The 16,917-nt window shown below is 34.0% G+C and overlaps 2 protein-coding genes across 4 annotated transcripts in view; one reads left to right on the plus strand and one right to left on the minus strand.

Annotated features, from left to right (window-relative positions):
* The window catches only part of LOC118190155 (WD repeat-containing protein 18), a 79,534-nt gene extending 75,423 nt beyond the window's left edge, over positions 1-4,111 (minus strand). The window contains exon 1 of the mRNA XM_035360837.2: positions 3,955-4,111. Within this exon, the coding sequence (XP_035216728.1) occupies positions 3,955-3,972 (18 nt within the window). The 5' untranslated portion in view covers positions 3,973-4,111. The remainder of the gene's footprint in view (positions 1-3,954) is intronic.
* Positions 4,112-4,418: 307 nt separating this feature from the next.
* The window catches only part of LOC118190156 (RNA polymerase II-associated protein 3-like), a 62,875-nt gene continuing 50,376 nt past the window's right edge, over positions 4,419-16,917 (plus strand). The window contains exons 1-2 of one of the 3 annotated variants that reach the window (XM_035360839.2): positions 4,419-4,487; positions 4,955-5,041. In XM_035360839.2, coding sequence (XP_035216730.1) covers positions 4,446-4,487; positions 4,955-5,041 — 129 coding nt within the window. In that variant the 5' untranslated portion in view covers positions 4,419-4,445. Of the gene's footprint in view, positions 4,488-4,602; positions 4,840-4,954; positions 5,042-16,917 lie in introns of those variants that run through there. The other 2 variants (XR_004758372.2, XM_035360838.2) reach the window with 2 other exon arrangements.

Consider the following 16,917-nt stretch of genomic DNA (forward strand, 5'->3'; position numbering starts at 1 on the left):
CATTTTGCAGCTAAACGAAAGAATGAAATCTAATATTTTTTTTAATAAATTCAGGTATTGTATATTTATTTCGCAGCATACATAAGCAAAAAATATGTGCAGTAAATTTCATGATGGTATGTCATCATACTGCTGGAATTAATTTCAGGATTATGCCAGAGAAAATTTCCTGAAATTTGAAAGTATTATTTACTAATAATAAATAAATTTAGAGAGAAGAAACAACATGAAATTATATGGATAACATTCAAAATAAATTACTTAAAAATTAATTAGAATAATCAACAATATTTTAGCGCATATAGTTATATTACATGGTTAGCCTAGATGACTGATTATTTTATTTTACTGTAAAATGACAAGGCATTATTTAAAATATTTTGCGGAAAAATCCTAATATATGGTAAGGCTTTGGCACAATTTTGAAAATTGACGTCAACACCAAAATGAACTATTTACTGCTCATCATAATATCGCCAAATCCTGTGTCTACCGTACATGGAGATTATTCTAACCAAAGAACATCTATGTGAAGAAGAAAAGGTTCCATAGACATAATGCTATTACGCCTAGCGTTGCCACCTCTTTGCTGTGAAAATCCGGGAGAAGAAAAAGAGTTTTTTCCAGTCACTACCTGAAAAAAATTCCGAATCCTTAAATCTCATTTAAAAGTATTTCTTGAGATGCAAAAGCAAGCACACTCTCGCAAATACATTGTACATTTCGCTCTTCCACAAGAAATCTTTTTTGCCAAAGAAGAATCTGGAAATAGAGTGCTTTACAATTTGTTTGTGCAATCCTGGCTATGATGGTGCTTAATCTCATGATAGACTGAAGTAATTTCAATTGCTGATATACTGTCCTTTTCTTTTGAAGATTTCTTCACGAAAAAGTTCAAAACCCATTGCGAAGAATCTCTATACAATATTAACGATTGATGTTCCTTGCTTTAGTGTGGCAAGACTGTCTCTTGGAAATAACTAATGCCAGATTTCCCATTTTGTAATAAATGCTAATTAATATAAATAATTTGCTATGTGATCAATTCTTTTCCTGTAACATCTATTACTTCTTTTACATTAAAAAAATAAGCTGTAACCCATGTGTATATGTTTACATATATATGAGGGAATCGGAGTCGTTAAAATTCCAGGAGTCGGAGTCGGTCATTTTCCCTACCAACTCCACAGAACTGCTTGGAGACCCCCAAAAAATTACCCTTCCGCTGAAAGAAGCTGAAAAAAACCTCTAAGTATTTTAAAATTATATTTGGCACTGACAATATCTGGAATTTTAAAGAGCACCATATCTCAAATAGCTTAGGGCCTTATCAAGTCTAAATCTGGCCCTGGGTCTCCCGCAGGTGTTGTAACTCTAGGTCTGCCTGGAACATGTCTTCTAAACACAGAATCCTCAGCTTCAAACTGATTTCATAGTTGGTGGACAACACTACGCGAGACATTAAAACGTCTAGCAGCATCAGCTTATAACATCCCCATTTCCATCTATCTGATGGCCTGCCACCTCAAAGAATCGGACAAACGACTTCTTATGGACACTGATAGACTCTCCTGGATATTGTCCATGAAACTTTAATAACAACTAAAAATCAACACTTGTGAAAAAAATTACAATTTTGGCATTTTTTTCTCCAACTCCTATATAAGTATTCATTTCTATAAAATAAAAGTGGTAGCTATTGTTTTTGCATATATTTTCTTAAACTTTGTTACTGTCATGCATATGAACTGTGAATTTAAAAGTTACTGACATTTTTATAATAGTGAGCTTTGAAAAATATGCTGTTCTTTAACTTTTGGAGGGCAGTATATTTCTAGTAAATAATCCTCCAAAACATGTTCTTATTTACTTCAGAGTTACAGTACACCTTCGATTATCTGAGGTAACTGGAACTGTAACCACTTCAGTTAATCAAAAATTTGGTTAATAAACTAAATTTCAAATCATGCCAATTTTTCTTTCAAGAAGGCTTTTTAAAAATTACTTATTTGAAATTCTTAGTGCACAAGTACTGCTACTAACATTTCAACAAATCTTTCATTAGTAGAATTCCTCCCCCTTTATTTAGAAAATAACTGATATGAGATTTAATTCCTTAATAAAAATATTTAAGATCAGCTAGAATAAACAATCTCCATGAAAATTTATGCAAATTTTAGAATTCTGTCAAATTTTTTACAAGTATTTTTGGGGGTCAGGGGTAGTCTTATTTTTTTATGACAATCCTATAACTGTATCAGCTGCTACATGATTCTATCAATTTTTTATCACTGAGAAATCCATAGTAGAAGCATTAGGACATAGATCTAATTATTGAATAACACCTCCAGTGTGGCTAGCATTCACACATACCTCTGCACTTCATGATCTCATCCTCAATTCCATTCTCACCACTTCAATTATTATCATTCTCTAGACCTACAGTCCAAATGATGTACTTATGATTCAAAACTTGAAAACTTTGCTCTTTTCTACATTTATTCACAACAAAATGTCATTTTTAATTAAATCTTCACATTTTGTATCTTTTGAAATATGTTCATGAATGCATTTTTTGCACGATTCAACACAAATAAATTAAAAAAATAACACAAAATTAAAGCAATGCAACAATTAAAATAACTAACTACAAAATTAAAACAATAATAAAGCAAATTCACTTAACATTCAAAATAGTTCTCCAAAAAAAAAACAAAATTTTAATTTCAAATAAAAACTTGTAAGGACAGACATATCAAATATATAATAAAATATGCTTTCATTAGTAAAACAACGCCAATCACAGAAAGCATGTGAACCAAAATGCCACAACTTAGCTACATTAGACATCTTTCTAGGATTCAAAATTTCAAATGTTACAATAAAAATTTCCGGTTGGATCCTAGCAGAGCCCACACGCTTGGTGCATATCGATGTGTACATGGTCAAGGGAGGGTGCAGTGCCAAGTTTGTGCAATTTTGGGATGTTTTTTTAAGTGGAAATAGGTCAATGTGTACATGGATACCGAGTTTCTGCAATTCTTTGAGTTGTTATTTTAAAATGGCGATTTTGAGAAACGCGCGAAGCAGTGGGCGATTCTGCACTTGCCAAAGGTGTGGGAACTCCTAGGATTTTACCAAAATTTCCTCTAAAGTCAACTTACTGAAGGAAAACCAGAATCCAAACCTCAAACTTCATTCAGAACCACATTCTGTACCCTCAACAATTTTTCTGCAAATCCATCAGAAACACAATTTTTCTTCCGAATCTTACTATGAGAGCCGCTCACATGTCACATTTAGCTTCAAAAATCCTGTACCCCATAAAAACACCTCTTTCAGCATGAAGACAACCATGGACAAATGCTTCCTTAATAACTTCCAACAACATATCTGTTATTGTTGCTAATCCTTGAGTCCAGCTTCTGCTTAGACGAGATTCACCTTCAAAATGTCATAGACCATCAACATATCTTCTCGAACTAAATTTAGCTTGATTACACTCTAAAACATGTGGCTGATATCACTCAATAACTTCCTTCATGGAACTATAAGCCATTATTCAAGATGTAACCAACATCATGATGAAATAAAACCATATTCCCCATAAAAGTTTCCACATAAAAATGGTTGCCATACAAAAATAATCTAAACTAAACCATCCAACGCAAAATATCGCTACATCTGGCAATCACGTGTATCCCGGACGGTATATGGCATCTTAGCCTAAACATATTAAGTACTATAAAGCAATGACTATCTTCTGGATTCATAAGAAAGAACAGAATATGGCAACATATGTAAACTATAAACATATTAAGCACTGTAAAACAACAATTTGGCATGACTTATTAGACAGAAGGAAACTACAAATAATGCCGGTTGAAGACTACTTTCAATTCTCCTGCAAATCAAAGTATTTATATTTAATACTTAAGGAAACAGCATATTTACCTCAGCTGGGCTATCCATACTCTCAGTTTATTTACAAAGAGGAAATAATAATACAAACTACATGTAAAATACTCAAAAGAGAAACGAAAACAGTCCGAAAAAATTCAAAACGCTTAGACAGACAGACAGAGAGGAAAATGTCTTGTTTTGCACTAGTTAAATCCTTTTTCCTAAAGCAAAGAAAACGTAGATTAATGTAATATTACTTTGATTAGTTTCAGTTGATTGTAAAAAGTTTTATGAAAATATTCATTTAATTTGCGTCTTACAAAAACAAATTTGTCTGACAAGAAATGTTGTTGAAGGATATTTGCAAATAATTTAAAATAATAAACATAATGAGAAGTTGGTACTTTTATTTTTAAGAACCAAATTATCACTTGCAAATTATTCGGAATTTATAGTTTCGTATAAAACAGACAACCTGTGTAATTTACATTATCAAAAACAAAGTAGTAAGTTGACAAATTATTCAGAATTTATAGTAACGTATGAAGCAGACAACGCGTGTGACTTACATTATCAAAAATAAGGTAGTGAATTAACATATTATTCAGAATTTATAATTACATTTTAAATCGATAACACTTTTATTAGAGTTAATGAAAATTCAATTTTAAATAAGTATTCTACTAGTGGCAATATTTTAGTAATTTGCGTTTTCATACAAGTTTGGTATCCAAATATTTCGCGGTAAGAAGTAATGTGTTCAAGTTGTTACTCAACTGTTACGAAATGAGTGATCAAAATGTTCTTGATATTCAAAACCAAATGCGAGAAAATTCTGAGGATCTACAGAAATATTTAATGGATTTAGATAATTGGGAAAAAGAAATGAGGAAAAAAGAAGAAGAACTAAAACTTAATAAAACTAATGATGAAGACGTAGGCTAAGTCTTGATATAACTTAAAACTGTATCTGTGTTACGCAAAAATGTATGTTTCATTTTTCTTTTCGTAGGAATATATTTTTTTAAAGTTTTATGTTGTTTTTCTGCAGGCATTTCCTCCGATTAGGAATTCATTATCAAGATCTAAAAAGAAAGGCAGACACAAGAAAAAAGAAAGAAATATTTCTAGTCAAAAAGTATGTAGTTTTTATTTATATGTCATGCCAGTTGTAAACTTACATGTGTTTAAGTGTGTTGCATATATTTTTCTGTATGTTCAGTGATGAACCTGTTCTTTTTTTTTTTTTTTTTTTTTTTTTTTTTTTTCTGTAAAATAAATATAACCTATGTGTGTGTGAATATCTCTGTTTAAAAGCTAACTTCAGATAACAAGCTACTTAAAAATGAAATAACAGTTTGCACACTTATTAATGGAGGAGATACGTAATAGTAATATTGTAAATATGTCAAATCATAAAACAACTAACGAATCAGTGAGTGTTTTTTAAATTAAACAAAATTCAGTCTAAGACTTACATTGGTTTAATAAGAAATCTATATGTTTTGAAAGAAATGGATATGTTTTTCTGGTATTTATGTATTTTCCTGTCGATGAATGTCTATGAAAGCTGGCAGATATTCTGCTAAACTTCTGCAGTACAAAGTATGAGATCCGGGCGTCCAATTTTTTTCCTATGTTTTACACGTGCACATTTGATTCCCTGCCCCACGCATAATAAAACATGTAGAGAGTCCAAATTCGGCATTAAATAAAATACAGTAGAAGTGCAGAAATCCGCAAAGCATGGGACCAGACGTTGTGCGGATTTCACGATAGAAAAGATAAAGCATGATATTTGGACTAAAAGTGAAAATTATTAAGGCATATTAGATACATTTAATTAAATTATTATATACATTATTGTAATAATTTATTATATGCATTAAAATGTTATTGCATCATACAGTCAAAAGTCGTTAATTCGGACACCCATAATCCGGACCTCAAAGCTGCAAAGTTTCTATGCATGCATCGCGTTGACGCGTGCGCGTAAGACCTTTACGGCTGCGAATATGCGTGTGCACATGCGCATAATACGTTTACGCATGTGCGTTTAATGTATAACGGACGGTATAAGCTAAGCTAAAATTATCTAATTCAGTTAATGTTGCAGATTGCGTTGTTCGTTAATCTTCGAATTGGATCCGGCTTATTATTTTTTGCAGACTGTTAGAGCAATTTTATAAAAGTAAGCTTGAACTTTCGATTATGTCAAATAGAATTTCCGATATATATTTACTAATATGTAAAGGATCTACAAAGCAAAGTATGTTTCGAAGTCCATTAAACAAAAAGGGGAATTGCTGCAAAAAATATCTAAAGGCATATCCTTCGTTTCTCTAACCATTCCGAAATCTGTTTATCAATTTCGTGCTGCTCTGCAGGGGGGGGGACACCACGGCACGCTATGAATTGGAAGTTGTTCTGTCTACACTATCCTTATCTTCTGGGCAGATGTTTTTATTTTATTTGGCTTATAATTCCTTACTAAATGTAATATTTCATCTCGATTTACTCCGTCTTTGATATGATTTAAATCAAATTCCTCGTCATTATAATTCGCTTCCGATAGTCAAGAAAGTGACACAGAGGTTATTGAAAACGAAAAAATTTCGATTGACAAATTTGTCGGTATTCTCGACACAGCAATTATAGGACTTGAACAGCTTAACTTTGTAACTGAACAAGAAATTATGTCTGTTGATAGAATTAAAGAGAAAGTATTATCACATAAAACGAAGCAACATAAACAACTTACATTGAAAGAAATGTTTAATAAAGTAAACAAATAAATATTAAGCTTTTTTTTTTTTTTTTTTTTTTTTTTTTTTTTTTTGTAAATTTTGATACCCTTTAAATCATAATTGTTCTTCATTTCATAAATTACGGTTTAATATTTTTAATTTTAGAATTTCTGCATGCCATCTTACCAGATTTAAACTGATGATTTATAATCCGGAATCGCTGAAGTGCCGACGAGTCCAGATTAACGACTTTTGACTGTATTATTCGTTGTATTATATGTACTACACAGCATCGAGGTTTGCCGATTTCACCTCATGTAAAGATTTTTGGATTCTGGTGTTAGAATCACTGTTGCTATAAAATATCAACAGCTTTTCTTTATTTTTCCGTATATCACACACAATGGTGTCGCAATTCCATACCATTCTGCTCTAAAGCACCTGCCTCCATCTTTTGCAGAATTTGCATTTTTTGCATTACCGTCAATGCAACCTGTTTACATTTTTCAATGTTGCAAGCAGTAAAATCATAAGTGCATTTCTTATCTGTCATTGTATTAAAAAGGGCTGAAATTTAAAATATTCTTAGTTTATCTACAAAATATCAGTATAAAAAAAAAAAGGCCGCACTAAACAAACTTTTGAAATAACAAAGCTCAGAAAATACAATAACATGAATCGTGAACTTGAACGAAGAGTTGAGTGAAACGTCTGCTTTTTTATCTCGATGCAGAGATTAGAGGGAAAAAACTTTTATCTTATTTTTTAAACATTTTTATTTGTCAATTATTATGTCAATAATTTCCGTTATGACGTCGTTATTCGGTAGGTATTTTTTCTTCGATATTTCGTACTCAATGTTGCGGTTTCTGGAACCTATAAACTGAATGTTTATATTTTGAGAGGCAACACAGATTTCAATAGTTCGCGGATTTTCGGTATTTGGCTGTACCTTGTTGTTGAAGAAACAGTCATTGTAGCATAAATTTTGTACGATTGAGAATTTGGCTCCAATCCGTATCTGCTTTGTATACATCTCAAACCGAAACATTCTACATATATGCGTCATTGATTTTATATCTTATAATACTTTATATCCTAACTAATAAACTTATTTTAACTAATAACTTATCTTAACTAATAACTTGTTTTAACTAATAAATAATAAGCTTTTTTTTTTTAAATTTTAATACTCTTTTTTTGTAATTTTGAAGCATTTATGATTTTGATCATAAATGCATTATTATTTCATAAATCACAATTTCATATTTTTAATTTTAGAATTTCTACATGCTATCTTGTTAGATTTAAACTGATGACCTAATATCCTTCAAAATCCCTAATCAGGAATCCCGGAAGTCAGGATCTCGGACTTTGCACTGTACTAATCCTTCTGTTAGAAATTTAAAAGAATAGATCACTCTTGATTTAGAGTGGCTTACATTTGTTTTTGAAGACTTTTGTTTCTCAATTTTATTTGCAAATGTCAGTTATTAAGCATTAGCATTTTTTTTCTCCTTTCACATTGTTCTTTTAATCATCTTTTTTAAAATCTGCTTACTTAAAAAAAAGAGGTATTCAGAATGTTGGGTTTTCTTTTGCAAAGAAGCTGTTGCATTTTTACTCGCCAAGCTCTCCAATAGCTGATGGAGAGTGAGCAGCATACGGTTAAATTATCAGATACTAAGCATATGGAAGTGAGTAAGTTTGTTATGTCGCAAATTGTTAGGTGTATTCAGGTTTTGTTTTTAAGCTATCAATAATTAAGTATTTTTATTTGTAATTCATTTATATTTGAAATTGTAAAAAGTGTATTCATAAATTGTTCAAAGCGTTAGCAGGATATTTTTTCAACGGTAGGTTTTTGTAACAAGACAGGAAAACTTTTCTTTTGAACATTTCTTTGGATGGAAATGACACCTGGTTAATGGTGTTAAAATTTAAATTGTTCGTGTGTTAAATAAATGGCATACTCCAGGTTGAACAATCAAATATATTGGGAATATTTTGGTTACATGGAAATGAGCATCCACAGTAATGCACACCAGATAAGGACAACACTACTGTTGCCAACTAACATTAAGTAAATATTGTAATTGGCATGCATATCTTATTTTTTTAACACGCCCTTTTGACAATCACACTATGTGCAAGATACTTCCATAAAAAATTAATCATGCTGTGGTTGTACACATTTACAGAAAAACAATGTAGCTGCTATTACATGCTTAAACACTATTGACCTCTACTTATGAATTGTGTCATTAAATGAACACATATTGAGTTATACTAGGAAACACAATATTTACATAGAAATAAGTAAGAAAAATTAGTATCTAAGCTTCTTTCTGGAGTTTTAAGTCAAATTTCTACACAGTTACAACCATAATGGTTTATGGTCAGTCACAAACTTCGAAGGAGATCATTTTTACATACAAGTCCTGACTTAGTTCATGTCACGTAAAAATTTTTTCGAAGTCTGCTTAGTTAGGAGATAAGCGAGATTGTCGCTGGATGGCACATGATCAAATACAATCACATTTTCTTTCACTAGGCCTCTCAGAAAATGAAATTTAATATTGATGTGCTTACTTCTTTCAGAAGTAACATAGTTCTTGGCTAGGAATATTGCTCCCTGGTTGTCGACTAGCACTTTTTGAGGTGAAGCAGCTCTTTGAGGGGAAGCTAGGTGAATTCACTACAGATTTCCTTGATCAAATTTTAAATCCATAGGATTTCCTTGGCAGTGTGACACATTGCCACATACTCTGTTGACGATATAGCTGTTGTGGGTTGCTTCTTGCTTGACCATGAGATTGGAGCACCTGCGAGTAGCATTATATAACCACTGTAAGATTTATGGTCAGTTCTGTCACCTCCCCAGTCAGCATCTGAGTAGACTTGAAGTGGCACACCTGTCTTCTGGAACCTCAACTTTCTGTGTCGTGTTCTCGTTAGGTATCTTAGAATGTGCTTCACACCTCTCCAGTGTTCTTCAGTGTGTTTTTCATTAAATTGGCTGATATAGGTGGAAGAATAAGCCATTTCTGGGCGAGAACCACAAGTCAGATAAAGTAGACTTCCTATAGCTTGTCTGTAAGGAATTTCCTTGCTGTTTTCTTTGATTTCCTCCCACTGCTGTTCATCTACCTTCTTATATTTTATGCTGGGGTCCAGTGGCATTGATGCACATTTTGCTTCAGTCATTTTAAATGTTTCTAGGATCTCTGATACATAAGCGATTTGATCTAGTGTGTATGATCCATTTTCTTCTTTGCATATTTGCATGGATAAGATATGGCTTGCTGGGCCTAGGTTCTTGACTTTGAACCTTTTCTTGATACTTTCCTTGAATTCATTTATCTCTGGCATGTTTCCAACTATCAGGAGGTCATCAACATAAACTCCTTGTTGTTCTTCTCATGACAAAAGTAAATACAAGGGTCTGCTTTTGATCTTTTCAATCCATACTGGATCAGAAAGTCGTTCAAGTAAGTATTCAATGCACGTCCTGATTGTCGGAGACCATAAATGCTTTTCTTCAGGTGGCGGACAAGGTGTTCTTTCCCTTTCTTAATGCAGCCTTCTGGCTGTGCCATATATATGTCCTCTTTTAGAATTCCATTAAGGTATGCAGCTGTCACATCCATTTGGTGAACCTCTAGCTTTTTCTGTGTAGCTACGGCAAGCAGTAAACTTATAGATTTCAGTTTGATGACTGGTGAAAAGGTGTCTTGAAAGTCCACTCTGGGTATTTGCAGATAGCCTTTTGCCACCAGTCTGGCTTTGAACTTTGCTTGGGTCCCAGTCTCATCTTTTTTCTTCAACCATCTGGATGGTATTACCTTGGCTCCTGGTGGTTTAGTAGTTAGTTCCCATGTTTGAGCTTGAGTGAGGTTCTGAATTTCTTCCTCTATGGCTTTTAACCACATGTTAGCTTCGGGTGATTTCAGGACATTCTTTTAGAGTTACTGGGTCCTTTTCTTCAGATTGTTATATCGCTTGGGCATCGTACAGATAAAAATCTTCAAAACATTTAGGAATTCTAGTGTTTCTTTTTTCACCTCTCTCACTCCCATGGGTAGGATTTCTGACTGCTGCTTCAACTTCAGGGTCTAGGTTGTTAACAACATCTTTTATCTGTGTAACTGATTGGCCTTCATCTTCGTAATCTGGAGTATTTTCAAGCTGTAGGTATAACGACAACACTACTGTTACCAACTAACATCAAGTAAATATTGTGATTGGCACGCATACCTTATTTTTTTAACAAATGGCTTTTACGATAATAGTAGAACTGAGGGCAGTTTACTGTGTTTTCGAATATCTTCATTGAGGGGGGCTTTCACTAATGGGCAGTAAAGGAAGTTGTAAATTTTGGCCGTTCTCGTTCACTTTTTCTTTCTCACTTTGTGTTTGTTGCAATTGTCAAATAGTTCAGTTTCTACTGGACAGTGGGTGTTTTGTAAAGTTTCAGCAATTGGATTCTTATCTGTTAATTTTACCCTTGCTAGCTGGGGAGGTCAAGTGGTTTTTCTCACGCTGGATACAGCTGGGTAGGCGGGTTCTTGGTTGTTATGACTCAATTTTGATTCGCTTAAAGGGGTGTAATTTCTCAGCTAAAAATTTAGTGAAAGTCTCGGGTTGGTGAAGTTTAATTTTATGCAACTTTTTTTTTTTACTTGTGGTGGCTAATGGACGGAATGACTGAGAATATTTTGTAATGCTTATAATTTTTTAATTTACATTTTTTTAAACGTTTAAAAGATATTTTCTTGTTTATTCAAATTATTTATATTTTCTGTTTCTCTTGTAGCGTTGCGCACCTCCAACTTGCACGCAACCAAGAGGTGACTGTTGAAACTGGATAAATGACAGAATCTTGTGAAGGGTTTAAGTCCCTTTTTATTCAACGTAATAAATTACAAATGCGTGCTCTTGACGCTCACAAACTACGCCAACTCGGTGGTAAAATAAAAATAAGAACCTGAAAAGAAACTAATGACAAGACTCTAACTACGAGGCTCTCTAAAAGTAACTAACCTCACCGCGTTTTACAATACCGCTGCTAATTCAGCAAACTTGAAGATCACGTTGAACGATTAACAATTCTTCCAGGCAAGCACACAGGCTGAAACGCGGGGTTCTTCAATTTCTGGCTAACTCCGCGCTCGTGAAGTAAGAACAGCACACCTCGAACTCGTTTCCTTTCTATTTTACTCCGAATACTTCCGCTGATAATTTGAATCCTTGCGCGTTCTACTAAAATTTACATACTCTGGCATAATCAGTTCCAGGGGAAAGTAAGGCTTGACAGGAAAGGTAGTTTTAAACTTAAAATAAATGTTAGTTAAAATAAATATAAACCCTACATTTGCCGCTGCCAGAATTTGGAAAACTTGGAAGCAGGTCCTACAAACGACCTGTTGTAAGTTTCTATAATTCTGAACTAACTCTCGAGAACCTCGTTTACACAAAAAAAACTTATGTAACAAATTGTATACTAAATTTCTGTGTATACTTATAACTATCTCTTCTTACAGCAACTTTTCCTGGACTTCATCAATCAATCTTGGTCTTTTCCTTCCAGCATCTGGAAGGAATAAGTATCAGTATCTTTCTAAATACATTATAAGTTACACTTTCTTGACACAATAAATTTTTGTTTTTAAAGGATTTGTTTTCTTTAGTTATTGCTTAATTCACATTCATTAAATTTTTCACGCATTAATTTAACTTTACCCTGGCTCTCCACCATGTGTGGTGTCAAACCGGAATATTCGTGTTTTAGTGTTACAACATTTCCCCTAACCACCACGATTTGTTAGAATTCAACGACCAAATAGACACACCTTACTCGACATTCTACAACTCAATGAGCTACTTTAACATTCTTAAAAATTCAAGTGTAGGTGGAGAACCCTACAAAACACATTCATTCTAACTTTCCCCTCATTCATCTTTAAACATGCAGGCTTTCGCTCTAAAGCATGACTTTATCTACAGTTTAATACTTAAATTTCGAATTCATTCCTTTTGAGCATTTTACTTTTAGCATCTAAAATTTTATGCTTCTAGACTAAATTCTACTTTTACATAACATTCAATTATTTACATACATTTACAAAATTTTAATACATATGATTTTTACAATTTACCATAAAATGAATAAGAGAAATAAATTTTTACTTTACTCATTCTTCGCCAAGCTGGCGGCACTGAAACTAAAATTCTTATTAATACAAGAATACGAAGTTATTTTTATCTTCGGCCAAATTTTGGCTTTAACATAACAGAATTAGTCTTTCAACCAACAGAAAATGCTTGTTCTTAGCTTTTATACTTAAAGAATATAATACTTTTGCCTTAGCTAAATAAAGTAAAACAAAACTAAGTCTCAACCGAGACATATTGACTTTCGTCAAAACATAGAACTTCGTACTTATGCATAACATTTCGGAACAAAAGAGAAAAAAAAATTTATAGAAGATTTTAACTTATCTTTGAGTTTTCGATGATTGAAACTCCGTCATTCTTTTCTGGCAATATTATTCCCAAGTTAGAGGTTTCATGGACGTCAATCTTCTCCTTACTGACCTCCGACTGTCGTCCACATTAGTTTTTCTTTTGCGTCCTCTGCATGCTGGCCTCTTGGCGCAGTAATCATCGGGTTGTTGTCGTTTCCGTTTTTCCATGGGACGGCTGGTCTTGACGTCCTCCGGTCTGGAGTCCTTCTTGAATTTCTTCTGTTGTTCCTGGTATTTTTGTTCCTCCTGCTGCCGTTTCAGTTTCCGGAACGGCGGCCTTGCTGGCACCTGACTCTCTGGCCCTGGGCGCGTTCTCCTTGGTGTATAATTTCTCCTGCGATCCGTTGTAGGTGGTGTTTTGCTCTTTACCACGGTTTCTTTACACGGTGCATCTGTATTCTTGTTTTTCTTAAATGCTGGAGTTTGAAAGTTTTTATTTTTTCTTTTTGATACCGTCGTCCGGGTTGTAGAAGGGCTAGGTCTCTCTTCAGTTCTCTGCTTCTTGGGTGGTGGAACAGTTGTTGTTATTTCTGGACCTTCTACTTCGTTTAGACTTGAGTCCTGCAAGAAACTTTTAAGGATTTCAAAATCATTTGGATTATAGTATTTTTTCACCTGGTCGGGACTTGCTTTACAGATCTCCCCTCTCTCGTTCTTAAGATATAATACGACTCCTTTGATTTCCTGAATTACATAGGGGCCTTCAAATTTTGGAGCTAGCTTTGCCGTAAAATTGTCTGGGGCACTTGATAAAAAAAATTTCCGCTTCAATACTTTATCCCCAACTTTAAAATCTGCTTCATGGCGTTTTCTATCATAATATGCTTTTTGCTTATTTCTTGCCGTATCCGAGCTTTTAAGCGCCTGATCAATCAGTTTTTGCACATCTTTCTGTTTAAACTCTTGCTCTCTTTGTTGCACAAAGAATAATTTATCTAAAGGCGTAATTAACTTTCTGCCTAAAAATAATTCTGCTGGGGTTTTTCCCGTAGTATCGTGATTTGCCATTCTTAAAGCATAAGCTAATTCATTTATGTAGCCATCCCAGCCCTTGTGATGTGTGCTCACGTAACTGCGAATTATTTTTACTATGTTTTTATTCATTCTTTCTGCTATGTTTGCCTGTGGTCTATACGGAACCATTTTGATATGGCGTATGCCAAGTCCATTGCATATGTTTTCAAATATTTGACTAATGAATTGTTTTCCGTTATCGCTAATGACTTTTATCGGTGCACCGTATTTTAAAATGTATCTGTGTAAGAATGCATCTGCGACTGTTTTGGCTGACGCGCGTTTAAGTGGAACAATTTCTGTCCATTTTAAAAAATAATCTATTATTACTAAAAGAAAACGATTTTTATTTAACTCGCTCTGGGGGAAGGGACCAAGAAGATCTATGCCTAAAATTTCATTCTGAAATGTAGCGCGAATGCTATTTAAGTACCCGGCCGGGCTGTAATTAATATCATTTATTAACTGACATTGATTGCAGGACCTGACATACGCCGTTACTATTTTGTATAATTGCGGGAAATATACCACCTCGCGTACCCTTTTTAAAGTCTTTCTGACCCCTAAATGACCCGCTGTTTTCGCGTCGTGTAATTCCTTCAAAATGCTTAATCGAAGTGAGGCTGGGATGACTGGTTTGTACTCAAGATTTTCGTTTGTTGTTTTCGTATAAAATAATAAATTATCTATTATTTCATAGTTTTCTGCTCTATTTCTTATCGCATCGATATCTGTGTGCTCAAAGCTTTCGGGGTCTTTCAAATATGCATAGATATTTCCAAATTCAGGATCAGCTTTCAGTTCAGTGATAATCGTATCTCTAGAATCTAAAATTTTTGAAGTTAACACAGCGCATTTAAGTTCATTTCCTTCCTCGTCCAGTTTTATACGAGAAAGTGCGTCAGCTACATTGTTTTCCTTACCCGGTTTATATTTTATTCTGATATTATATTCTTGGAGTTTTAAAGCCCATCTTATTAACCTGGGCGTTAGGTTTTTCCCCGAGTAAAGTCTACCAACAGCCGCATGATCCGAAAAGACTGTTACTGCCACTTTGCCGAAATAAACTCGAAATTTGTGTACAGCCATTAATACGGCTAATGTTTCTCTTTCTGTAGCTGTATAATTCCTTTGTGTCTGATTCAATGTTTTACTAAAAAATGCCAGAGGATGGCTATTCTGCATAAGAACCGCACCCACCGCATAGTCTGACGCATCTGCTGCAATTTCCAGGTTTTCGTCCCCCTCCGGGAATTTTAAAACAGGGGCATTGATGAGCGCTTCTTTTAATCTTTCGAATGCTGTATTTGCTTCCGCTGTCCACATAAATTTACCTCTCTTTCTTTTGATTACTAAGAGTGGTTCAACAATATCAGCGAAATCTTTTATGAAAGACCGATAGTAAGAACATAACTCAAGGAAAGAAGAAAGTTTCTTGGCGGTGTTGGGCGGTGGGAAATTCTTGATGGCTTTTATTTTTGAATCTTGCATTTCTATACCCTTTTGTGAAATTTTATAACCGAAATATTTAAGTTCTTTAGTTGCGAACTTGCATTTTGAGGCGTTAATTGTAAGACCGGCCTCTTTTAATAATTTAAAAACTTTTTCTAGATCATTAATGTGTTGTTCCAACGTACTACTCGTTATAATTATATCATCTAGATAAATTAAAGTTTATTTTCCTAGGACAGGCTTTAGAACAATGTCCATAGCTCTCTGGAATGTTGATGGGGCCCCACACAACCCAAAGGGCATGCGTAAAAATGCATAAATGCCCGATTTTGTTATAAACGCGGTTTTATGTACGTCTTCGGGTCTCATAGCTATTTGATAGTAGCCAGACGTTAAGTCCAAAGTAGACATGTATCTTGTCGATTTGATCTGTCTAATAATTTCCTCTATAACCGGCAAAGGGTAAACTGGAAATTTAGTAATACTATTTAGTTTTCTGTAATCGATAGCAAACCTCCAAGCCCTTTTATCCGAAGGAGGAAACTCGTTCTTTTTCCTACATAGTACGACTGGACTCGCGTACTCACTATTTATGGGCATTATTATTTTATTCTTTAACATCTCCTGAATATGTTCTTCGATGATTACGTCTTTTTGTTTGTCGTACCGATAAGGTTTAGTCCTACAAGGTTTTTCGGCAGTTAATTGTATCTTATGCGTAACTATTTGACAATTTCCCGGCTTTTCTGAAAACAAGTTAGAAAAATTACTCACCACTTGCTGTATTGCTTGCCTTTCATGGTCATTCAGATGGCTAAGATCCACTTACGGTTTCTCCACAGGTTCCACCACCCTCTGGTCCATCTCCAGCACCACGGAACTGTCTTGAAAATTCAATTTGGCCCTCGCGGCCCTTAAAAACTCCATACCTAAAATAAGAGGATTTTGCAGATTCTTCACTACAAAAATTAATACTTTGAGGCTTTCCTCTTTTACCTGTATGTTTAATGATAATTTCCCGATGCAGTGACATGTTTTTCCTTGCGCCGCTATAATTTCCGTATTTTTGGTTTTAAATAATTGTACCCTATAAAAATTCTTTTTGAAGAAATTTTCACTCATAAAATTTCCTTCTGCTCCTGTATCGATGAGGGCTTCTACTGGTACATCGCCAACCAGGACTTGTATAATTGGTAGATGTGAGTTTTTTACGATGACCGTATTTAAATGTCTTTTTGAGGGTTTTTTTAAAACTTCCGGGGTCTGGACCCTCC

The sequence above is a fragment of the Stegodyphus dumicola genome, chromosome 2 (assembly GCF_044657685.1).
Source record: "Stegodyphus dumicola isolate Sdum_Otavi_A_Nest chromosome 2, ASM4465768v1".
Taxonomy (NCBI): domain Eukaryota; kingdom Metazoa; phylum Arthropoda; class Arachnida; order Araneae; family Eresidae; genus Stegodyphus; species Stegodyphus dumicola.